At 40.5% G+C, this 24,946-nt stretch overlaps 2 protein-coding genes across 6 annotated transcripts in view; one reads left to right on the top strand and one right to left on the bottom strand.

Annotated features, from left to right (window-relative positions):
- Positions 1 to 17,797, bottom strand: part of camsap2a (calmodulin regulated spectrin-associated protein family, member 2a) — a 49,715-nt gene extending 31,918 nt beyond the window's left edge. For 2 of the 4 annotated variants that reach the window (XM_071485952.1, XM_071485953.1), the window contains exons 1-2: positions 17,134 to 17,797; positions 11,378 to 11,637 (exon numbers count right to left, since the gene is read on the bottom strand). In XM_071485952.1, coding sequence (XP_071342053.1) covers positions 11,378 to 11,637; positions 17,134 to 17,272 — 399 coding nt within the window. In that variant the 5' untranslated portion in view covers positions 17,273 to 17,797. The remainder of the gene's footprint in view (positions 1 to 11,377; positions 11,638 to 17,133) is intronic. The other 2 variants (XM_071485954.1, XM_071485955.1) reach the window with 1 other exon arrangement.
- Positions 17,798 to 18,501: 704 nt separating this feature from the next.
- ddx59 (DEAD (Asp-Glu-Ala-Asp) box polypeptide 59) lies at positions 18,502 to 24,883 on the top strand. 2 transcript variants are annotated; one of them, XM_071485950.1, is made up of 8 exons: positions 18,502 to 18,620; positions 19,049 to 19,920; positions 20,475 to 20,657; positions 20,775 to 20,864; positions 21,275 to 21,526; positions 22,988 to 23,140; positions 23,998 to 24,126; positions 24,516 to 24,883. In XM_071485950.1, exons 2-8 carry the CDS (start codon positions 19,066 to 19,068, stop codon positions 24,774 to 24,776), a joined length of 1,923 nt encoding a protein of 640 aa, XP_071342051.1. In that variant the 5' UTR covers positions 18,502 to 18,620; positions 19,049 to 19,065; the 3' UTR covers positions 24,777 to 24,883. The 2 variants fall into 2 exon arrangements, with proteins under 2 accessions (XP_071342051.1, XP_071342052.1); XM_071485951.1 differs by lacking the exon at positions 18,502 to 18,620 and adding an exon at positions 18,726 to 18,844.
- Positions 24,884 to 24,946: the final 63 nt, after the last annotated feature.

Raw genomic sequence — 24,946 nt, 5'->3', positions numbered from 1 at the left:
CGCACCCTCCCCTCTGCAGAGCAACTTGAGGATATTGACTTGGATCTGCTGTGGTCTGATGAGATAAAATGACAACAAGGTGAACTAATCTTGTTTACTAGACCACAGACCTGCAGTCTCTAATCATACTGAATGAATCCAAGCTGTTGTGTGGGAGCAAGAGGCTAGTGGAGGACCACATGGTCATTCCATCGACAGTTTTTGACAGCGGGAGTGTGAAAACTTTGTAATGTGACACTGTGGCTTCTTCTAGCACTTATAAGTTTGTAGATGTCAGTAATCAGCAGTAGTTTGGATAAACTGTATAAACGTTTTTGACACAGTACTTTAAGTTTAAAACCACCAGTTTCATTCCCTTCTAGCAAACTCCACCAGTATAAAGTATTGATAGAATTCTTCATCATTTCAAACAGTTGGGTATCAACAAAAGAGCAATGGGCATTATTCAGCATTTCATTCTCAGACTTTAAGTCCTCAAGCAAAAATGGCACTTGGGACACAAAAACTCCTTATTAGTAACATTTATAATTATATTTATATTTTCATAATATATAATTGCAGTGCTGCTGTATAAATAAATTCTAATACTTTCAGCCTGATCTGCTACTGATCCGTTTTATCAGAGAGCTCAGCACTTTGCTATCAGTTTAACAGCGATCCTGCCTCTTTCTATCTGGATAAATGTGGAAATGTCTGCTCTTTAATGGCCCTCTGCACTCAGTGTTCACGAAGCATCAGACAGTACGCTACAATTGAATTAGTTGGGAATGAGAGTTGCTGTGCTGTGCTATAACACTCACAGAAATGGACAATCAGTGAAGGATCAGCTGACCGTGTGTAAATGTCAGATGAAAGCAAGAGGGAGGAGGAAAGGCTTCAGCAACTAGACAGATGCAGAGCGGTGGAAGTGGTTAGAGAAAAATAAATAGAAGATGGAAGGGAGGGAGAATTTGAAGAGTGGAGGCAGATACTTCACCGCCTTAAGGAAGGGTTAGCCTTTCTCATTAGAGCACACGTACCTGCGGTTTGCAATATGGCTGTTTCCTCATCTCATGACGTCAGGCTTTCTAACCTTTATGTTAGCTGAGCACATATGCTTTCCTTCAGCATCACTTCACTTCACATTCAGTTGGACATATTCATACCTCGGAGCTGGCCACCACAACCTCACTCTTCCACTGCTGGCCACTGAGCAGCTCCACTGGGGCATTCAGGGATCAAATGCATTGCTTGGGGGCAACTAGAGAGCGAGGGGAAGATGTTGCTAAATCCATACAATTAATTTTTTTCTTTTTCAGGATTAAAACTGGTGGCTTCTCTAATTATAGGACTGTTTTTCTAACCTTTAGTTTCCCCAAGATAATAACGTAATCGCTGTCATGGTCTGCCCTGAAGGGACTCTTTCTTTTAGACTTTATGTTTGGACTTATGTTAATTTCCTGTTTTATTTTGATATTACTTCCATTATGTGTCTCATGTTAGTTTTCCTGTCTTTGTCTCAAGTTTCCCTCTTTAGTGATTGTCGGCCCGTCCTAATGTGTTTCACCCTTGCCTCCCTTGTGTGTCTTTAGACTCTGCGCTCCCACTTGTCTTTGTCAGTTCATATGTTTTGTTCCAATGGAACTCTTCTGTTCTGTGTCCTGTTTCCCTCGTGTCTTCAGCATTTAGATTATTTGTTAGTAGCTGATCCTGTAGACTTCTCTGTTTGTTTTTCTTGAGATGGATCTCTTGCGATCGGTTGCTGACGGCCTCCAGTGAGTTTTGTTTTGACATTGTTTTATTAAAGCACATGCATTGCACCTTCCTGGCTGTTGTATTGCCTGCGTTTGGGTCCAGCATCTTAACATGTTACAACCACATGGTGACTATAAAAACTTTCTGTTAATTGCTAATTCTTTCTACTAATTCTAACTACTTTTAGGCATTTTAATCACACTTGACTGATGATGAATGATTTGTGTAGATTCATGGTCACATAGACACAAAAACACATCTACACACAGATTTTTTGCTTTCTCATCTAATCTGATTGTGCTCATAACTCTTGTATTGATTTCTCAAGGGGTAAGAAGATGCTCCTTCACAGTCAATATCCTGTTTTTATTGTTGTGTTACACTGCTGGCTTTCAGTATTTCCATCTGGGGAAATAGGCAAAGACTCTTCATCTTTAATACGATTCCTCAGTGAGAAAGGAGGGATGAAAATCCACCGCAGAAGCCTGATTTAACATTGCACAAAGGAAGCGCAAATAAGAACTGCAGCAACCTATAACAGACAGTGTGTGATGCATTTCACCTCACTGTTGTGTGTCTGTTGTAAATACAGTAAAATCTCTATTGTCAGAGCTTTGAGCTGCTTGTTGTGGCCTGAACCAGGTATTCATAGCAGAGGAGGCACAATACTTCACATCCTTATCATTATCGTGGATCTGTGAAAAACTGCTGCTAGGAAATCCTTAAAATCAACACACTGACTTTATTCCACTGCAAAATGATTTGATTTGGTGTAATCACTATGGTAATGTCTTTACTATGACTTACAGTAAAACCATTTCAAAGGGTCCATTAGGTCATGACTAACGATCAGCAAGCGCCAGTTTTTATTGGAATGCAAGTTTTCATTGATTGAAGGTTTTTTTTTAACATCACACAAAGTGGGAGCGAGCAGAAAACAGCCAAGACCTGAACACGCACCAAACCTCTGCAGTGCAGTCTCCTGGACCTCCTCAGGACTGGGGACATACACAGTGATTCAACATTAGCTCAGGGGTGATGTAATATTGAAATGCAGTCTGCTTTTAGTATTACAGCTCTCCTGTCCAGGCTCAGAGATTCCAGTTGGGGGGGGGGGGTTTCAAAAAACTGAATCTGTCTAGCTTTACATAACTTCAGGCCAACTCAGCTGGACATGGAAAAGCACTCAGCTCTACCTCTCTCTGGTCTCTTGAAGGTCACCATAAGTACTGTAAAGTAAAAGGAAAAAGCAGTACTGTGTGGAAGAAAAGCTTTAACTTTTTAATATATGCATACATTTTTTTTCTTTATTTGTAGATGTAGTTATGAGAGGAAGAAAACTGCATACAGGAATAATGAACAACAGAGTTCTGGCGCTAACCTTCTTACAGTTTTCAGTATTGCTTGTTGCCAGATAGACAGTGCAAGCAGCCTAAATTTTTTTATTTGCCAGGACAGTCCCTAGAGACCAAGATACGGAGTATTTAAATCACAAAACTGGAAGTGTAGCACTCACCAGCAAAAACGTGTGTGTGTGTGTGTGTGTGTGTGTGTGTGTATAATATGATACTGTGTGTGTGTGTATATATATATATATATATATAAAAGTGGTTACTAAAACTTCCAACCTTGTACATTTTGAATAAAAAAGAAGAGTCCATAGCCATGATAGCAGCACTGTGAGGTTGTATTTAGGCACAGTGGTGCCTTAGGCTAATTGCTAACATGCTCACACTGACAATGCTAAGAGATGTTTAGATGTATAATGTTTACCATGTTCACAATCTTAGTTTAGCATGTCAGCATTTTAACATTAGCTGATTAACACTAAACACAAAGTAAAGTTAAGGCTGATGGGAATGTCATTTGGTCAAGAAGAGAAGTATTAGATATAGTTTGACCTGATGATGGTGCTGGATAAAAAGTCATGGGATCACCAAAGTTATTACAAGTCATGGCAGTCCATCCAATAGTTGTCGAGGTGTTTCAGTCAAGGCCAAAGTGGTGGGCCAGCCCACAGACAGACTCCTATATACAGTCTATGTTTGAGCGTGGCTGCTAGAGTGGCTACAAATCAAAGAAGCTTAATTCAAATGAACTGAAATGAACCATTTAATAAACCGAATCATGACTTTTCCCAGTAAACACAGCTGATCAGGCCCCACACATGCAAATAAAGCTGCATTTTTCCTCAAATGCTTTGAATGACGCAGAACTGCATTTTGAATTTGGACAAATTCTCCCATTATCATCACGAATCCTTTTGGAAGTACAAAAACTTCCCTCTGTCTTTTTTCAGAACATGCTTTCCTTTTCAAATGGAGAGCTGGCATGACTCCTTTAAAAGCCAAAAAAAATGCTCTCACACACACAATTGCACACATTTGAATACACAAAATACCAACTGTGAGGTCTGGCATCAGTTGTGGGAATAGAGCTTTTAAGCAGCATACCTTCCCCCTCCATATGCTCCAAACCCAACCCAGCAATTATATGGAAACCTCAAAGCTAGCCTTAGAACACTATCTGGGGACAGGATCATGGCTACCAGCCAGTGTTGACCTACCCTGGAGATATGCCTGCACTTCAAATCCTTCCATCATGTTGGAAAAGGCCCTCTGGACTGAAACTGTTTCATGTGTGGACAGTGATAAAACGCTGTTTGATTTTAGCGGTTGATTAAATTTAAAGTGGAATATCACTTATTTTACATAAACATGATGGACATTCACCTAGCGAAGGAAGTGTGCAGCTAAATCTGCTACAATGTGCAGTTCCTTATTACAACCTCATGAAGGTTATGTTTTCTCATATATCATCTTTGTCTAAAAACTTGCTTCTCTCTTTATGTCATAGTTCCCATTTCAAACTTACATGAGACCTCATTACGTGCACCCTAAAACTGGGTCTGAGCACACTGCAGCAGATTATCTGCAGACATTTACCTGGTACCAGTTCAGGATCAAGGTTGTCAAGGATTGTGCTACTCAGGAGTGGAGTGAATAAGGGAGAACTGCATTTTCATTCATTGCTAATGCAGTTAATGAATTGTTCTCTCATGGAAGTCATTTCATTTAAATTATGGAACTGCTATTGCTGTATTATTGTATTGTGAGACTGAGTATTTACTTTATCATACCTGTTTTATCAAAACCTTCTTTGAGGTTTAATTCTTCAGGGAATCAAAGCTGCAATGAAAACACATGTTGTAACAGGATAACCAATAAAAATGACTGTTCAATGTAATCTCTGAAAATGGGATTTGTATATTAACTGGTGTATATGGCCAAATCTGTATCAGCATAAATTCATAATGGATTAAGTGTCAGTCAATGAAAGGGAGAATCAGGTGAATAAAATATTCTTAGACCTGCAGAGTGAGAATGATTTATCACAAAAATCCCTGCTTTCAATTCTGAAGAGAAAATGACACAGGTCTTCTCTATTAGTATAATAAGCTTACAGTCCTATAACACCACATTCACAGATATTGCACTTAATACAGATATGCTTTAATATATGCACTTTCACTAGATAAATTTACTGTATATTGTTTCTCAAGTATGATTATTGTGAACGATCCCACTACAGTAGGATAACCTCAATGTCTTAATTCAGAACTTGTGTTATATCTCTAGCACTGACAAAAACAGTTTTGATAACTTGTTAGTGAGAGTAGAACAGTAAGTGAAATTTTCATCTATGGCTAGTTTATTTCTTCAGACTGAGCCTCCATGGACTCATGTATGATCCCTTATTTCCAGGCCGTACCTCTGACTAAGCCCCTAATATGAACAGGGTTGCTCTTTCCTGAAGATATTAATCCACAAATGTTTTGCTGGCCCTCAACTAGGATCAATCTGCCTTGGAAACCGAAGCAGGACCTGTTTCCTCTGAAAACAAAGCTCACAGGCTCACAGGGACATACAATGCCTTTAACTAATATACCTTAAAATAAGGGGGCATTCTTCCATCAAAAACAGAATTTTACAGTATTTCTATAATACTTCTGCATTGATACTAACGAACACAGTGACAACAGACAGAACACTTACAAGTCCAGAGATCAAAAACAATCATTGTCTCCTGAACTCTGGTGTATCACCTGATGAGAAATATTATCTTAAATATTTTTTTCCTCTGCACTGTTTAAACGCCTCAAGACAAATATGCTCCTGTGTTGAGGGTTGAAAGCAGAGAACCATCCTGAGGATTTCTGATGTCTCTCCTTCGGAGCCAGCTTTGCTGTTTTTTCTATCCAAACAAAAAAATTGAAAAAAATAAAAATTAAAAAATTAAAAAATAAATTGAAAACACAAACAAACAAAACGTCAGTGTAAATCATAGTCTAACTCTAGTAAGCACAGAAAGATGCTTAAGACTCAGGACATCACATGACATCTCATAATGTGCTCATGGCCTATCCATCCATACTGTACTGCCTGGGAGTCGCCGCTGGCACTGACCATAACATACTGGCTGTGACTCCGTTGAGGCTGACGAGGACAGAAAGTACTTGGCTGGGCTTCCTTTCCACCCTGCTGCTTCAGCTCGTCTTTGTTCGTGACATCAAGTGCAGAGGAAAAGAATAAGGACGGAAGAGGCCAGCTTGATGCTGAGACATATTTTTTTGGCACACAGGTTAGCTCTCTGTACTTCACCCTGTTGGTGTGTACTGGTGTCTTTGTGTGTGATGCAGCATCTTAAAAATGCTGTCTGCCTGCCTGTATGAATCCAGCATTTCAGCATTCTCTGTCTCAGAGCCTGGCAGTGCTCATCATTATTACAACCCCCACCACACACACACACACACACACACACACACACACACACACACACACACACACACACACACCCACCCTCAGAGCACGTAGCCGCACATACACACTGCACATGTGACATATGCAAGCTTAAGCACCCCCACTCTTGCACCCACCTACACACACACACATGCACAACACCCTGCCTACTGGAGTGTAACCATGGAAACGGAGCGCCTGCCCAATAGGGGTTGTGATGGAGGCAGCAGAAGAGAGGAACAGGAAGAAGTGTATTCACCTCTATTCATCCATCCTACACATGATTTGATGAATCAATCTGAAAAACTGAACTGGCAGACGTGTTTTTAATCAATTCAGAATGTTAAATAGCAATAGAATAATGTTTATATATTAAAATGCCTACGATTGTTTAGATTGATTTTTATATGTCCAAATTTCTTCAGTTGGACTTTCTTCCACATTACAATGGTGCTGTAATTAGTTTGCCAGACAGATTACAACATGTCTAAAAAAAAAATCTACCGGTAAGTATATAAGTAGAGAATGAGCTGATTCTTGATTCATTCATTCTAAATGAGCAAGAACTACAGAATAAATCTGTTCACATGTACATTAGAAGTGCATTTGTCATCAAGGTTGGATTTGAAAGCATTCTCTAACATAAGTATGACAATAAACCTGTCTGTTTTATGGCTCTGCTGACATACAGCCACAGTGACAGCACCCTTATAGCCAATAAAGCAACTAAGAAACCATATATGGTACTAGTCCTATTACTGTAGGTATTCACAGCATATAGCTCACAGCATGAGTACATTACATTAAATCCATCCATGAGCTACAGTACATTAAAAATCTTGGCAGCCACATGGCCTATTTACAGTTTTATCAAATATTAAAGCTATGACATTCTACAACACAACATTGATCTTTCTATCAGCCGAGGTGGCCCACCTCTGCCATACAACACTGCATGAAACCCTGCTCTGATTTCCTTCGAAAAAGTGGGATTTATTGTCTAGTAGGAGGTTGACAAAGTTGCACCAACACCTGAACTATCTACTGCAAAGCAGTACAACCGTCCTGTATCTTTGTGATGCTGATTTGAGCCCAAGACTGGCACAGAAAATATGAGCGGGGAAGAAGAAGGGCAGCACTTGTTCCTTTCTCATTATCACTGCAGAGGTGCCCCTGAGCAAGGCAATTAACAATCACTGCTCCAGTGGGGCAGCTCAGTATCTAGCAGATCAGACTTTTTGGCAGCTTGTATGAATGTGGAGCAGAGCCTTGTTGCAAAGGTGTCCATGTTGATTGACACGACCCAGAATAAATAAAGTAGAATATTTAATGACAACCACCGTTTCTATGTATTAACCACCTTATCTGTACATGAGTCTTGTCTAACAAGGAGCACTTCCTCGCCACTTTGCTGTGTCCAATTAGGTAATTAGATATCTACACACACACTCAGATTGCACACACTTACATTCATAAACAGATGTGGATTCATGCAGGTACAAACACACAGAACTGCCATAGCTACAGGGTTAGACTTTACATCAGCTTGTCGTTTCCTCAAGATTTATTACTCAAGATATTGGTTTTTAATTCAACAGAGCTTATCTGGTGGTGAGCTGACACTTTGAAAAGAACACAATCGAGAATTAGTATGATCAAACTTTGCAATTAAAGCCTTTTAATAATGACTTTTAGCTATTATCGCGCTCACAGCGGTGCTTCATGTGGGCCGCAATGTGTAACGCTATAATAATATTTTCAGATCCTGAGCCCACCTCCGCATCTTTCCCTCTTTCTCTGTGAGCGGTACAGGTGGAGGAGAGTGTCAGAATGTGTGTAGGCAACCGAGTGGGCGGCAAGTGCGATTTGGAGCTTGCGTCTTCACATGTGGGAATCCGTCACATGGCTGAAGACAGAAGGATGAGTGGGCAGAATAGTGACAGAAAGAGAGAGCGGGACAGAAAAAAATAAGGCTACAATGCAAAGTGAGTTTGGCAACCCAGTGAAAACATCGGTACATGTGCTCAGTTGTGACATATGTCAGACAGGACATGAGCAGCATCTGACTCGGCTGCTCACTGACCCACTGAAGCTCCCTCCAACATCCTCTAAAGTTGCTTATTCTGAGAATTCTTATTCCTCATGCGAACTGCTGTTAAAAAAATACAGATGCTTCGCCAAAATGCCACGGAGCAGCATTTTGAGACATTGCGGGCCGTCTTATCCAGAGCAGCTTACATTTACAATGGCAGGTGGGTGCTCAGTCTCTTGCTTTTTCACAGTCTGCTTCAGGAGTAAAACCAGTGATGTTTTTATTTTAGGAAAACCTCTTAAGTCTTCCAGAAGAAATTAGTTTTTTGCTGTCTCCGCTCTCCACTTCCCCACAGAGCTCAGCCTGGGCAGTCACCTTGTCAGCCAACTTAGAACAGTCTCTAAATATTAGAGGATCCTTACACCTGAGCTGTTATTCCAATGTGCAGCAGGTAGCCTAACGCACACAAACTGCCTCATAGTGCTTAACAACCTCATACCAAAGTCACTGCTTCATTTTTTTTGTTGTAAATCTCACTGAATTTGATTAACAACATTTTAAAAAACAGCATTTCTTCCATGTTTCTGTGCGTCTTGATCTCATGCTATGTGCTCTGAATGAAGATGCATTAACTGTGCTGCTTTGTAAATAGCAAGGATTCAAGTTAGACCTGTGACATGGGTGAAATATCTTGACTCAGTCTGATCCTTCAACGCAGTTGAAATCCACAGTGGAACAGACAAATCAAGAGCAACCACTGCCTCTGCTAGAGGAGAGGAGACAGGAGAGGCATGTAAGATGGAAGGGAGAGTGTGCAGAAAGGGGAGTGGGAATAGAGAAAGGGAATGACTGAGGAAAGAGGGAGGATAGAGGAATGAAGGAAGAGAGCAGAGATAAGGAAGGACAGAGGGAAACAGTGTGGAAATTATCTGAGGAAATAAGAAATAGGGAACAGATATATGTATGAGAATGATGAAGGGGTGAAGGAGCAAAAGAGGTAATAAGAAAGGGGTGGTTGAGAAGGAAGACAGATAAAGGAGAGAGAAAGAGGAGGACGTCAGGGTGATGGGAAAGACGTAAGAATGAAATGAATCCCTGCAGGTTGAAATATGGAACAGTGGAATGCAGAAGGAGAAAATGAAAAAGGTACTTTTACAGCCATCTAGCAGCTCATTTTCACATTCACAGCAACCTGCTCAGTCACACACACAAACACACACACACACACACAAACACACACTGTCGCTCTCTGGCAAACCAGTAAGTTATGATCTGTGTCGCCTTAAAATCAAGTGTAAAACACTTATTCAGCTCTGGACTGGAAAATAAAAATATTAAACAGTGAGAAAATATGTAAAAAAAATAAAATAAAAACAAACCTGTGCTGTGGCTGTGGTGAAATCACACATACACACACACATACACCCACATGTGCACAATTACAAAAGTACACTCACATACAACATGAAATTCCACTAAGTTTAGCTTTAAATTACATCATGTTTTTGAGAGATAGGCTTGTACTTAAATACTTTCTTCACAAAATAGTAAACAAAATGTGAACCACAACAAAACTTAAATAAGTTTTGCATTAGCATAGAAGGGAAATTAAAACCAGCAAGACTCTACAAACAGACTGCAGGCATACTGTGCGCTAATCATGTCTCAATTGCAATTCACTGAAGCAATAAAGCCTCCCATTGAGATTCCGCCCCAAAATAATGAGGCTCCCTCTTTCACACTCAATATGCTGCCTACAAAGTCATCTCTGTGATGAGCTCTAACACAGAGAGACAGAGATGGAGAGTGAGAGATGACAAAGACACTCACAGAGCAGTGGAGGCCTTCAGGTATAACTCAACTTGTCACTGGAAAATTATCTCCAGACAGTCTTTTAAAATTTGTGGGATGAGGAGGATAAGCACATTAACACCTCATCTGTCTAGTTTTTCATTTTGTCACTTCTTTTCAGTTGTTAATGTACTGGATTGATGCACTTGTTTATCAGGATGCAGTGGTTCTAGATTGTCTTTTTAATTAAATTTGTTTTATAAAAGTTGTTCTGAGTATCCACAGTTATTGGCCATTATGAGACTTTTTTCTCACAATTTAAGTGTTTTTTTCTTCCATAAACTGCTCTCTGGCAAATGAAAAATGGATGAAACCTCATTTCAGCAATGCCTTTGTTTGGCCACTTTTAACTGACTGACCACAGGGATAAACTTTTCACAAAATATGCCAGAACAAAAACGCTGAATACCTTCAGAGACAAGCCTGAGAGGCGATTTCAGAAGGTTTATTGAATCCATTTTCTATTTGTATTCATTCGGTTCTTAATAGTTACCTGTGCTAACTTTTCAAAATAAAATACCCTGACTAAAGGCAAAACTTGCACAGGACAAGCTGACCAGTATGTACATCATGCAATCGGAGAATATCACCCAGCTAGGATGGAACTTGTATAGAAGCGCATGTGAACAAAAATCTGTCAGTGTGGGTACTCATTCCTGTTCTTGTACATTCCTACTCCTGAATGTTCTCTTCCCTGGTTAAATAAAGTTTAAAAGACACGCTGGGTGGAATGTTGCAATGAGGAAGAGATGATGTGCATGAAATATGTCTAAGGGAACAAGGAAATGGAAAGCCACTAATGCTGTGTGGTAATCTGGTCAATTCTGCTGCTGGGAATAGTCCACTATGAGGCAGGAAGCTGAGGGTTATTGTGTACAAGCCAAAAAAAAATGATTGTTTATCTTGTTACCCTTAAAATCTGAAAAAATAATTAAAAAAAAAAATCACATATCTCTCCTACCATTTGTAGAGGCCTCTTTCGAAGGTCCCTCTCAGTGACCAGTCTCTCCTGGTCGGTGACGTAGAGTCCACGCTGTGCCAGTGCCTGGATCACGGCATCGTGGCCCAGCAGGGGCTTGGAGGCGTCGCTCTTCAGGATGAGGCTACCGGCCCTGCAGTAGAGGTCTGCAGACAGCAGGAGGCTGGTCACAGGAGGCTTCAGGTGCTCCTGCTCATACTGGTCTGTGTAGAAAGGATCCTTCAAGTCTGTTGGGATGCTGTCTGTAAGACGGAGGGAAAACAGTGGGTAAAAGATTCCTCTAACTTCCTAGAAAGAACATGCAATTACTGTGTTTGATTTACGGCATATGAATCAGCTTTATTTTAGATGACTGCAACCCAGACCATTTCCAGCAACAAATAAAACAAAATACACTGAAAAGTGTAAAATATATAACATAAATGAGTAGAAATATGTGTGAGTTAGAAAAAAGACACGTTGAAACAAGCAAAAAAAAAATGCAGGGGAGACAGGAGGAACATTTTCAGTGCATGTTCCAAAGTAAAACAAAATATAACAACTTTTTCCTGTCTTTCTCCACTTTATCACAAGGAATAGTTGGAATTCTTTGGCAAGACTTTGGAATAAACGTGAAAAATCTTAAACTTGATGAACAGCAACGGCAGCTTTATTCCAAAGCTGCAAGAGTTTGGCTTTATTGAACATTTTTCACAGATTCCCCGCACTTACTTTACTTTTTCAGGTCTGCTTCATTTTTCATTGCCATGCTTTGACAATATCTTGACATGGATATGTGTGAATAGATCTCAGCGTTGCTATAGCAACTGCAGGAGGAGTGGGACCCAATCGATTCATCTACTAGCCTGTATCTCCGCAACTTCCAGCTCCCTGGGAACACCCCTCTCACTGCCTGTCTCATCAAAGACAGAGCCTGCACGTCCGTGTGTTTGTATGTGCATGTGTGTGTGTGTGTGTGTGTGTGTGTGTGTGTGTGTGTGTGTGTGTGCACCACCTCATGCAAGTCCACTGCAGGGGGATAGTCTTCATATAATTCAAAAAAACTGAAATTGCCTTTGTCTGGTACCCTTTTTGTGAGTGTTTGCTGAGCTGGGAACCATTTTTATAAATCACTGCTTGAAAAGAGAAACCGGTGCTTTTGTACAGAAAATATCATTGAGAGGCAAAGCAAGTCCCCCTCTCTCCACAACAGATTAAACAATAAAACCATGTTTAATTGCTTGCTCGAATGAGAAGCTGCTGCTGTGCAAAAAACATTGAATTACATCTGCACACACTCCAGGTGCAGAGCTCATCACTCTGTCAGCAGCAGGACAATAGATGCAGATTCTGAAACTGCCTGTGTGTGTGTGTGTGTGTGTGTGTGTGCAGAAAAAAATGTGACATGTGGTGAGCTACACCGACAGCTTTACACTCCCCAAATCTCTACCCATCCTCCCACACAAGCACACACACGCAGAACAGTCAATGAATCACCTGCTTCCTGACCACTATCAACAAGGTCATCTGCGGAGGGACTCTGTTATTATGGAGCAGAAATGCAGACAGCAGCAGTAGCGGCTATCTAGGTTATATGCTTTTCCTCTAAGTACTATGTCCATGTTATTGATCCCAACAAAGAAATGAATCTTTATTTCCAGCCCTCCCCCTTCAGCCCCCACAGGCAGGTCAGAGAGGTCAGGCTGAGCTACAGAGCAACACCCCTGGAGCTGCTAGTGTGTCTGCACTTTGCTTAGGTAACTATGTTACCTATGCATGCTGTTTTTTCAACATGCAGGCTTTCCTTAAGTCCCAGTTGTGTTTTCCACTATTTGCTGACCCTGGTTTATGTTATCATTGTAATGTGTCTTCTTAAGTAAAAAAAAAAAAAAAAAAATATGAAGTCAGTTTGTCTGTTGTTGCCCAATGTACTGTACTGTAAAAACCTTATTCTGACACTGAGTATCTGAACAACCTAAAACATCTGCAACAACCACAAAAGCTTAGTTCACATCAATCCACTGTCATCACTGCAGTCAGAAAACTTGGTGTGCAATCACTTAATCAAATACTATCCAGAAAATCTACTCCATCTCTAATTTAACATACAATGGATTAATGATGAATTAATTAAGTTTTAATTCAATCCTTATTTATGCAGAGAAGTCTGACTTTTGTGGCAACGTTCTGTTTCACAGTCATAATATTTAGTCTTCAATTGCTGACAGAGCAAAACCACTGGTGTTTGGAGTTTAATAGCCTTGCTCAAGGGCATCTCTAAAGTACATGGTAAGGGAATACAGAGAATTACACTGGTTTCCTTTCACCACCAAGGTTTTGCGTTGACTTCTGGTCACAATGAGTATTCACTGAGCTCTGCTTATGAAGTAAAGTTGCGTAGTATATTAAATATTTGTATGTGCTGTTTGATAGTATTTCCTGATAGCAGATGATCTGCTGTTTAGCTTGCATCTTGTATGTGCTGGACTGTGTATTGATGCACTTCTGTACTGGTGTAATGAGGCAGATCCATGTGAAGTATTCAGAGCAGCGTAGGCAAGGTTCTGGAGACGAGCCCGTGCTCGCTCTCTTTTGCTCTCTCCCTCTCTCTCTCTCTCTCTCTCTCTCTCTGGAGGGCTATATTTTTGGAATAAGCCCATTTCATTCAGTCCTGATTGAAAATACATGGAGGATGTGCAAAAGATCCCCTGTTTGCTGGACTATTGCGACACAGTGAAAAGGAATAATGTGCTCTGTGGCTACAGCAGGGGATACTATTTAGTCTGCATTGGTAATATAAGCTGATTGGTGATTTTAATGCTGATGTGACTAGTAAACATATAGCACTATAGTAACTACAACAACAGGGATCACAACAAATAAAACTAATGGAAAAGAACAGAGTATCAGAGCACTGAAGAATCTAACTAACTGTTTCACTTCATGCAGACACTTTAATGTAAAAGTTATTTGTATGGCCCAGTGAAATATTTTTAAGCTGTAGTTTTATATAATTTTTTATCTGCACTTCTTCCTTTGAAAGGTCTGGTTGGGAATGCATGTCATACAGAGTTCAGTCACAGTCAGTCAATTAAGTGACTCCCCTGCTCAGAAGTCCACTTGTGAATGTGATGCTGTTTTGACATCTTCCCTCACGTGATTCATACATAGGAGCTCTTAGCTATAGGGGCCAACCATCTCAAATATATTCTCAACCTGTGTGAAACATTTTTCTGAATGAACTCTAAATGTTTTTGAAGAGAGAGCTGGCAGACAAACAAATTCTGACATCAAAAGACGAATAAGGTGTATAATTCAGCCGCATTTCCAAAACGATCTGGAATTTAAATTTATTAAAGAATCACTGTTGCACATTGACTGTATTACTGTATTTCTGAGGCCCCTCAGAAAGCGATGTGCCTCAGCAACAAACTCCTGAGGTCAGATTTCCAAAACCCAACCTAAATCATTTTCATTTAAGTGGAACTGGAGCAAAGCCCCATTTATACTGCAGGATCTCTTTCAGGCCCAAAGTACTGCACTTTTTTTGTGGTTTTAGTGGAGCATTTTTTATTTCTGTTCTCCATGTTTCAAATCATTTGGTGCATCTTTCCAAATACAGATCAAGTTGGATATGAGCCAAAATTTTAAAACTGTTTCAGGTGAAGGCCGAACATTGAGTCACTGTAATTGCAAAGCTGAAATAAGTTCATATACAGAGAGTGACCCGTGGCTCATGATCAGATATGTGTCATATGGGAAATAAATGCAAAATCGAGACACTGTTAGCTGCAGTGTGAACAAAAAATTAGTGTGACACAGGTATTTTCTCTGAGCTTTCTCTGATGCATTTAGAGCATTTTCATTGTACTTCATGTTTTATATGCTCTTAAATACGTTGAAAATTGCAGATTAACAAGAACTGATGGAAAGAAGTGGGAACTGTATCAGTGGTAAGAGTGTAATTGAAAAACTAACAATTTTACTGTATGTAAGATGAAGAGCTAAACTGTTTAAGAACTGCATGTAATGCTGTAATTTCAAAACACCCCACTCATTGGATGAGCATCTCAGCTGCTTAAAGGTGAGAAATGATGCCATAACCATGTGACAGACACCAGAATTTAGCACATTTCTACTCTGAAGTGTTAATGCATCATCATGTAACACGTTGAGAATCAGGTGTGTTAGACATATTAGACCCTTATGTTGAAATGTGGCTTAAATGTGTGTCAGCGTAAAGCCACCACAGCTCAAAAGCACAGTACGAGGAGAGGAGTTCCTGCACTGAGTATTGCCACTGTATGTCCATGTTGTTGTAAGTCCTCCTGAGGGACAACAGAGGGTGATAAAAGTTACACATTACACAAAACACCTTTAATTCCAACGAGTGCATCCTAAATCCATTCATGGTGGGCAATAAATGTGAAAGGTAGCACATATTTATAAGGACACAAGTCATAATAATAGATGTTATTTTGTGGACACTCGCAAACAACGTATTTATTCATTTATAAAATTGCACATTCATCTACCAGAAATCAAAGCGGTGAAATTTACATAAATTTTGCATGTGTAACACAAAAAAGACTGCCTTTGAATGTGCACTGCATTTCGATTTATCATTACTTTTACTGTAAATGTTCATTTTTAACCATTCAGATTTGTGCATTTTTTCAACAGCAGATTAAGAAAAGAAGTGCTTAGAAGTTTATTCTAACAAAAAAATTAGAGGTGCTGACAGGAACAGGAGCTTCCATGTCAGCTGAGGAACCACAGTTGGTCCTTTTAAATCTGTTTTGAGCCTCTTGTGTGAGGTGAGCCTCCACTGAGCAGATATCAGATTCAATTGCCATTTTGTTTTTACTGCATTGCTGGTGATGTGGGTGGTGATTCATCACTATGGAACCAAGCTATATCCATACATTCCCTGCATTAACATACCTTCCTTCCTTCCTTCTCTCTGAGATGAATGCATTTTAATACTTTTAATACTGCAGCGATAGTGTAAACCCTCTTTTATCTACATTTTCATTGCAAAATAGACTTTATCAAGAAAGGGATATCAAGTGAGGTGAGATACATGAGAGTCTAGGAGAAAAAACAATATTTTTCGAAGGCACAGTTAAGTTTTGTCTTAACATGCTTACTGACTACACCCTAATAACTTCTCATTTAACCCATGTTAACATCAAGTACAACCTTTGCGTGCAGTATCCCCTGCTGACAAGGTATTAAAGTCCCACATGTGATGCCCCTGCTTCTAATTTTGCCTTGGATGCGGCACCCTGAAGGTGGCATAATTTAGGACACCTTCATACCTCTGTAGTTCTATGCTGAATGTTCCCAACATATTTATTGATCAGTTGGTTCCAGTGCAGCAAACGGTTTTTTGTCTTTCCTGTTGGGATAATATTTACTGTCTGTCCAATAGGCAATTCATTAAAGATGGTCTGCACTGGGAAACAGCAACGGAGCACAATGGTGTTCCTGAACCACTGTGGATATCTCCACAGGGAATACAGCTGCCTTAGGAAATCAATGTGTCCTATACAGTCCAGACGTCGCTACCGTTTTGTATATGTTTTGACGTCATAGCCTTTTAAAATATTATCCATTTTTTTCATGAGGTTCTGTGGTAATTAATGAAAATGGTGACAGACATGCATTTGAAAAGAAAACAACAGAGAATAATGATAATAATAATAATAATTTAAAAAAAAATCCATGCATGGTGCAGGTACAGTAAATACGCTTACCTGTCCCGTACGCTTTGGCCACCAGCCATGTGAGGCTGCAACAGATTTTGGCTCGGGAGAAGTCATAGTGCTCAAAAGACTTTATTGCTGGAGCCACGACGGTCTTCTGAAGATCCCTGACGTCCTGAACTTCACCCATGTTTCCCCCTGAATTGTACCAGTTTAGACCCTAGGAAGCAACACAACGCCAAAGCATCCCACTACTGGAATTTCGTGGAAAACAACGCGTCGAACTGTAAATTGAAGAGACGCGGTATCTCTCCGCAGATCATTCACGGGTCCTTTCAGTCATGAAATGCTAGGCTGGATGCGTTTTCGTATTTGTCAGTCTTGTTGACACAATGAATCGCTAGTCTTGGTGTTTTTCATCCATTCTGCTCCCTACCAGTTCAAATGGGCTCCGTCGGACCAAGCTGGGAAGGTTTCCTTGAATTTCAGAGGAAAAACTGCTCTTGGACTGGAATGAAAACAGAGAAATTTCCATTCTTTGGGTTTTCTGGAAGCAGACGGGTGCTGCCTTTCATGTCCATGGATTCCTCTGTGGATAACCTACGTGTTTAGCGGTCCCTCCTCTATTCAATCTCTCGGTGCCGTGGTGCGGTTTTCCTGCCGCACTGTGGCTCTCCAAGTCCTGCACCTTTGTTTCGCAATGCGCATGCGCAGGGGTTATATTCATATACAGTCGGACATATTAAAACTTTTGTTTTAGTTCGTTAGTTTGAACGGTCCAAATGCATATTTTACAGCAACACATAGTCGGAAATGGTGTTGCCTGAGTAAACCTTAACAGGACTGAAGTTGTAGTAACAACACATTTCACATGTTTTTTTATCACTAATTCACTTATTCAGTTTTGAGTCTGTAATGGATTTTCCTGCCATTTCATAAATACAAAGACGACCAAATCCTTGTAACATATTGACCACATGACAGAAGGCAAACGTATCTTGCTTTACAAGAGGCCCACACGGCCGCTGTACAATATAATGGGAAAAGTTCAATTTACGATGAACACCTGAATGTGCCATAAAAAGAGGGCAGCGTGCATGCAATTAGCGAGAAAACAAAGCTGAAGGGGTGTTATTAATTACATGAACCTAGACCGTTTTTAAGTGACTGTCCATCATATTGCCCTTATACCAGACCAATGCAATTACCTGCATGTTCAACAGACCTATAAAGCCCGGTTCTATTCTCAAGCCACATCCTACACCCACAATATAAAACAGGACCTATCATAGGAGATGCTTAAATATTTAATTTAATTTAATTTATTTTTTTGTATATTATATTAAAAATGGCAGTGTCAAATGTCAATCAAATTAAAATGTCAGTTGGGTCTGTTATGAAGAAGGCTAGTAACTACCAGGTAACTACACAGGGGCATATCAGTTCTGCAACCACATTTCCCGACGTGCAAAGCAATACTGCGTCATCAATGTGCGCCGGCGATTGTTTTGAACTGTTGGAAGATTTGACGCAGGGAGGTATGTGTAATGCTTACAACGTATATGAAACATTCAGTCAAGGTACTTGCAGGCAGTGAGAATCGCTTATGGCCGAACTGTAGTTTGAGAAGTGCAATTTCAGAATAAAACGAAAATGTGGAGAGTTTTCACTTGTTCGCAGGAGAGTTCAGGAGATGTATTTGTCTTTGTAAAACTGTAATTTCGTCGATCTGCGATACCACTGGGAATATGGCTTTTAACCGGTATTTAAGATGGATTTGCTGTGCGGTGCAAATCCAGAAAATGGGTTAATCACATTTCACCGTTGTTAGTAAACTAAAATACATAATTTCCTGACAGCTAAATATATTGTACAAACCAAGACATAGCAAGTTCTCAACATTTGGAGAACTTGCATAGCTCCCATTACAACTGAATGTTTACGTATGTTTTTCTGGTGTAAACAGGTTTATAATCCCGAAAAATGTTCATGCCAAGAGCCCTGAAAGTGAAGAGACCTGCCCAGGGATCCGGACAAATTCTGAATAAGAAAAGCAAGATAGAACAGGACGAGAGAAAAGATGAAGGTACTTCAGAGACGCCTGTTCAGAAGGAGGAACCATGTGAAAATACCAAAGGACAAGATGAGACAATACAATCAAGTGGAGACTCTGCAGGTTTGACAGAGAGCTTAGTGCATGAGCAAGGACCCAAGTCTTCCTCTGGTGTAATGGAGGAGGAGGAGGAGGAGGAGGAGGAGGAGGAGCCGGTTAAATCATACAAAAAGAGCCAGAGATGGCCAAAGCCAGGGGAGCCTGTCTGTGTGATGTGTGGTCGCTATGGGGAGTACATCTGTGACAGCACTGACAATGATGTTTGCAGTCTGGAATGCAAAGCCAACCATTTAGTGCAAATGGGAATGGGGACTGGGGCAGATGTGTTTAACCATAAGGACACAAATGGAGATGGAAGGACTCCTCAGTCTCCACGGCCTGCAGTTGACGCCGGTGGGGTGGGTGAAGGTGAAGCAGGGTATTCCTACAGGGAAGATCCATTCATATCAGGCCTTACAGATGAACAGGTGCAGCGTATTAAACAGGAGCTAGGCATTGAAACCCAGGGGACGGAAGTCAGGAGACCCATCGTTGAGTTTGAACACTGTGGGTTCCCTGTCACACTGAGTGGGAACCTGAAGAAGGCTGGCTATGAGGCGCCCACGCCAGTCCAGATGCAGATGGTGCCTGTTGGTCTCAGAGGCAGGGACGTGATTGCCAGCGCTGACACAGGCTCAGGGAAGACTGTGGCCTTCCTGTTGCCGGTGGTAGTGAGAGCACTCGAGGTACAGTACTGCAGCTGACAACAGCATTAATTGTTTTTTACGTTGTGCTTTTTGTCACATTTCATTTGCACAAATACAGTTCAGTTCACACCATGAAGTGGCCTGTTCCTACACAAAGGAATACATATTTTAACCTATCACAATCACAATCTAGCAGCTAATGTGATTTTTGGTCGTAAAGGTCCATTGATCTCTTAGCCATACATGGATGTAATATAATAGTGACTTAAATTTATGATTATTGTTTTCATAGAAAATTTTGGAGATTAGTTTTAACTCTCAGCATTTCTTCGTGTTCTTTTGTTGCAGCCATATTTCGGCTGTTACTTAATTACCAATATTACAAGCAACCTGCAGTAAGGATATTATTATTATGCAGGAGAGTATTTGTGTGTTAAAGAGGTAAACTGAGCTGAAAAGATTTGATTCAGGCTGCATCTCCCCTAAATGTCTAAATGTCTCTAGTAGACTTTGAATGTATAATATTACTGGGTTCATCTCATGGATTTTTGGCTCACATTTTTATTCACATGCTGTACATTTTCTTTTTTTAGAAACCAGCACACAGTGTGCGCAGCCCCATGGCTCTGATCCTGACCCCCACCAGGGAGCTGGCCATACAGATAGAGAGACAGTGCAAGGAGCTGGTGAAGTGCCTTCCCAACATGAGAACTGCTCTACTGGTGGGCGGCATGCCGCTTCCCCCACAGCTCCACCGCCTCAAATCCAGCATCAAAGTACAGTGCAGAGTGCATCACTATTTTTACAGTTTTTTCTGATCGTGTCAATCAAAACGTCTCATATAATGATGTGACACTTAAGCTTTCAGTATGATGTTCTTTTAATCCTCCTAGATTGTCATAGCCACCCCTGGGCGACTCCTTGAGATCTTGAGGCAGAAAGCAGTGCAGCTGGACAAAGTGAAGGTTGTGGTGGTGGATGAGGTATGATAAAAACAATGCAGTTCAGATTTTCCAAAAGTTCAGCACTTAAAACATTGAAAATAAAATTTAATTTTGCGCTTTGATAACAAAGGGCCTATAAGATTTTTCACTTGATAAAAATAAAAATATATCTATCAAAGACAGTTCGGCTTATTGGTGCTCTCAGCCTCTAACAATCAGTCCTTCACATCCTCCAGAAAACCTTCAGTTGTGGTGATATAGCAGCAGTTTTGAAATTATTTCACTTTGATTGAAATTTGACAATTTGATGAGCAAACTATGGCTTTGATTGCTGATTTTGATGAAACAACATAATAATGAATTTAACCCCCCTAAGCTGTTTAAGTGTGTAGAAATCATACAGTTTTGAAATGGGCAAAGTCCATATGTATTTGTGATGTATTCTGTAGGTGGACACTATGTTGAAGATGGGCTTCCAGCAGCAGGTCCTGGAAGTTCTGGAACAAGTGCCCAAAGAACACCAGACTCTGCTGGCGTCAGCCACTATCCCAACGGGGACGGAAGAGCTCGCTGCTCGGCTGGTCCGTGATCCCGTCCGTATTGCCATCGGAGAGAAGAACCAGCCCTGTGCCAATGTCAGGCAGATCCTGCTATGGGTAGAGGAACCCTCCAAGAAGAAGAAGCTGTTTGAGATTCTCAATGTAGGTTCCAACCTGTTTTGATTTTTAATCCTAATTTTGTGAGGTGTGGTTAAAAAATCTGGTTGTTACTGAAAGTCTCAATAGAAAGATTTTGGGTGGAGCATCACTGTAAACTAAGCATTTCCAATTCCAAACTAAGCTTTCTTTAACTGGTCAGCACTTTCTGTAAGTTTTTCTCTTTGTAAACCCAAGACTAAATGTACCAGAAAATGCTCTGGTAGGGACAAACAGAAAAAATGGGGTTATTATCTCAGTTTTACTTTATAGTGCATTTATTGCTCATTTATTGCTCAGTCTTGACATGCACTGGTACCAGCTTGGTATTTTATTAACTGGCTGTTTAAAGGTGGGAATTCCTTAAGCTCCAAGGACCGGTCTCCCCACTACACCATATTTAGACAGCCATTGCTGCAGCCCTGGCCCCCGTCTGGAGGAAATGGGTGGGCCCTGAGTCATGGCCCCACTCCAGGAATCCCAGCAATGGCTTGTACCATTTATACAGGGCAGGACAGGAAGGGTCTGCTTCCCAGTTAACCCGGTGAAGAAGTGTGGTTAGACCATTGTGCGAGTAACTGCAGACACTTTTCTGAGTAGAGGGATGTTGTGATTGTGACTTTTTTATTCATGACTGCTGCTGTCACTGAACACTGAGGAAGTGGGTGTGTCCTGTAGGATTCCTGTAGGATCATCGGGCTGTTAGACTAGATTAAGAGGGGGAACCCCAAGAAAAACAAAACTCTGGAGTGGACATGATAATGGACATGATCTGTGACTGTTTACTCAAACTAAAGTCTGAAAATGATAGCATGTTCTCACAAATTGAAGCCAGATCCGTAGGCTGAAAGCTGAATGAAGTTTAATGCAAAAGCCTCATCATCATCACTTTACTGACTCTACTGCTTTAGGCTGAGACACTGGTAGTTAACAAGGGAAATGACAAGTTGGATTTGAGAATAAGGGATAGACATGAAGAACCCACTTTCATAACATTCATTAAGGCTGTGTGAAACCCGTCTGTCACGATCTAGGTAGGAAGGCAATAAATACACTGGGACTGGGTAAGTGGGGAAGCAATTTTCACTCATCTTTTACAGTGCAGTCTGTCCACGTTTAACTTTTGGCTCTGCTACATCCACCTGTCAACTTGTTTTAGTTGGAGAAAAACCTGCTATATACTGAGACAGGTGAATCTGGTCATTTTAGCATTTTTTTTTTTTTGCATGTCACTGGCTTGACAGTCATGACTACCACCTACTGGAGGATTCTGACCCTTTCCGTCCGTCCAAAAGTTTCTAAATCAGCATCTAGCATGGTAACATACAGCTTAATCATAAACAACAGTTAAACAATAGCCATACATAGTAGCTCACTGTGTTAATAGTTACTGAAATGTCTGTATGTAGAAATATAAAAATGTTCCCTTCTTCCCTTGCGTCTGTGTTTTTCTGTGTGGCTCTGCAGGACAGTAAGCTGTACCACCCTCCAGTGGTGGTGTTTGTAGACTGTAAACTGGGGGCTGATCTGCTGTGTGAGGCAGTCGCCAAGGTGACAGGCCTCAATACAGTGGCAATCCACTCTGACAAGAGCCAGTGGGAACGCAACCGCATACTCAGGGTGAGTCCAATGGCAGCCAGAACATGCACAGTCTAATGGATAAATAACGGTTCTCCCATGTTTGGCATCCAAGAGTGTTTGCTCCTGAATTTCTTGTGGCTGGAAGAGCACAGCCACTCATGGCTGAGACTTAACAGTGCTGCTTTTATCAGTATATTAAATACACAAGGATTCTAATGTTATTATATCAACACTGAAAGAGCAAACACAGTGTTTCATTCACTCAGCCTCTTTGTTCTAAAAAAAAAAACATATGAAGGCCAGACAAGCTCTTTTTCAAAACCACAATTACTATAGAAAAAGCAGCTCCTAAAAGACAAGAAAAAAAAGCTAAGTGGAGAAGTAAAACAGAGGTTAACGGCTGTAATTAGACAAGGCCCAAAATGATCCTGATTTAATTTAGATGCCATTTAAGAGCAGATCACCATGCCTGCTTCTTTTAACTTGTTGAACTTTCTCTTAAATGTCTCTTTGTTTCTTTGAATTTAGGAGGAAAAAAAGGTTGATCAATGCGTGACAGTATTGCACATTTTATCTTCTGTCTCTGCTAGTTCCTACACATCATTCAAGCTATTTATCCTCACACTAAGGGGATATCCAGGCTGATGTCATATTCATTTGACTACACTATTACATCAGATGCAAACATACTAGTTGTGCATTATTCTGTACACATGGCTTGTTCATAAAAGTTGGCCGGCCATTAGATCCTGTAGAGTTTATAGTTAAATTTGAGTTACATAGAACCAACCTGCATATTGGTGAAGATTATGTCATTCATAATGTTACAGTCTTTGTAGAGTGCTGACCACACTAAACATGTCTGACAGTGTAATATTTGCTCTGTGTGTCTTCAGGGTCTCCTGGATGGAGACTTTGAGGTGGTGATCAGTACAGGAGTGTTGGGCAGAGGACTGGACCTGGTCAACGTCAGATTGGTGGTTAACTTTGACATGCCCAACACAATGGATGAGTATGTCCATCAGGTTAGTAATATGTGAAGTTTTATTTTGCATGAAGATTTTCTTCCCAGCAATACTATATTGTTTCTTTAATGCACTTGTTTGAGTATCATATTGTAAACTTTATACTTCCAAACAGATAGATCTATATTTTTCATTTTTTAAATTTGTAATCATTATTGTATTTATAATGAATAATAATCATTTTGAATCTTAATGTAAATATCTGACACCTTGTTCACTGTCATAGCTAAATTAGGGAATCATTTGCATGAAGATGAAAAGCAATATTTAGTTTCAGAATTGATTAGTTTGGAATATTGGCTTATCTGAAAAAGTGAACATTTAATTTCACCACTAATTCCTGGCAAGCTAAAAGTATTCTATTCACACCTTCATTTCTTCCCATCCAGGTGGGCAGAGCCGGTCGGCTAGGACACAGGGGAACAGCTATTACTTTTCTCAACAACAACAACAAACGGCTGTTCCTTGAAGTGGTGAACCGGGTCAAACCCACGGGGTCCATCTTGCCTCCGCAGCTTTTAAACTCACCCCACCTCCATGAGCAGCAGAGGAGAGAAAGACAAAAGACCAAGCTGGGGTCTGAGGACACACTAGTCACCAAGAACAACCTCATAGACATCATAAGGAAACACGATCGTCGCAAGAAGTAGCAAGTTCTTCCGTTCATTCCTGCATTGGTACCGTCTATTTATTGAAGAAATGCTGAACGTTTATGTTGTATATTGTCTATTGAAATAAAAGTGTTGTTTTCTGAGAAGTTTTGTGTTATTGATGTAAGACAACTTATTCAAATTGAGAAATGATCTTTTCTTTAACCCAG

The sequence above is a fragment of the Trachinotus anak genome, unplaced genomic scaffold, assembly GCF_046630095.1.
Source record: "Trachinotus anak isolate AG129_WGS33_773 ecotype Australia unplaced genomic scaffold, CSIRO_AGI_Tana_v1 ptg000010l, whole genome shotgun sequence".
Classification (NCBI taxonomy): Eukaryota; Metazoa; Chordata; class Actinopteri; order Carangiformes; family Carangidae; genus Trachinotus; species Trachinotus anak.
Note: the sequence above shows the minus strand (reverse complement) of the source record. Positions and strands in the feature narration are given on the sequence as shown.

Excerpts from the sequence above, each read along its gene's own strand:
- ddx59 (XM_071485950.1), top strand. The coding sequence starts at position 19,066 with ATGTTCATGCCAAGAGCCCTGAAAGTGAAGAGACCTGCCCAGGGATCC. Across the intron at positions 19,921-20,474 it reads TGGTAGTGAGAGCACTCGAG|AAACCAGCACACAGTGTGCG; the intron begins GTACAGTACTGC and ends TTCTTTTTTTAG. Across the intron at positions 23,141-23,997 it reads AACGCAACCGCATACTCAGG|GGTCTCCTGGATGGAGACTT; the intron begins GTGAGTCCAATG and ends GTGTGTCTTCAG.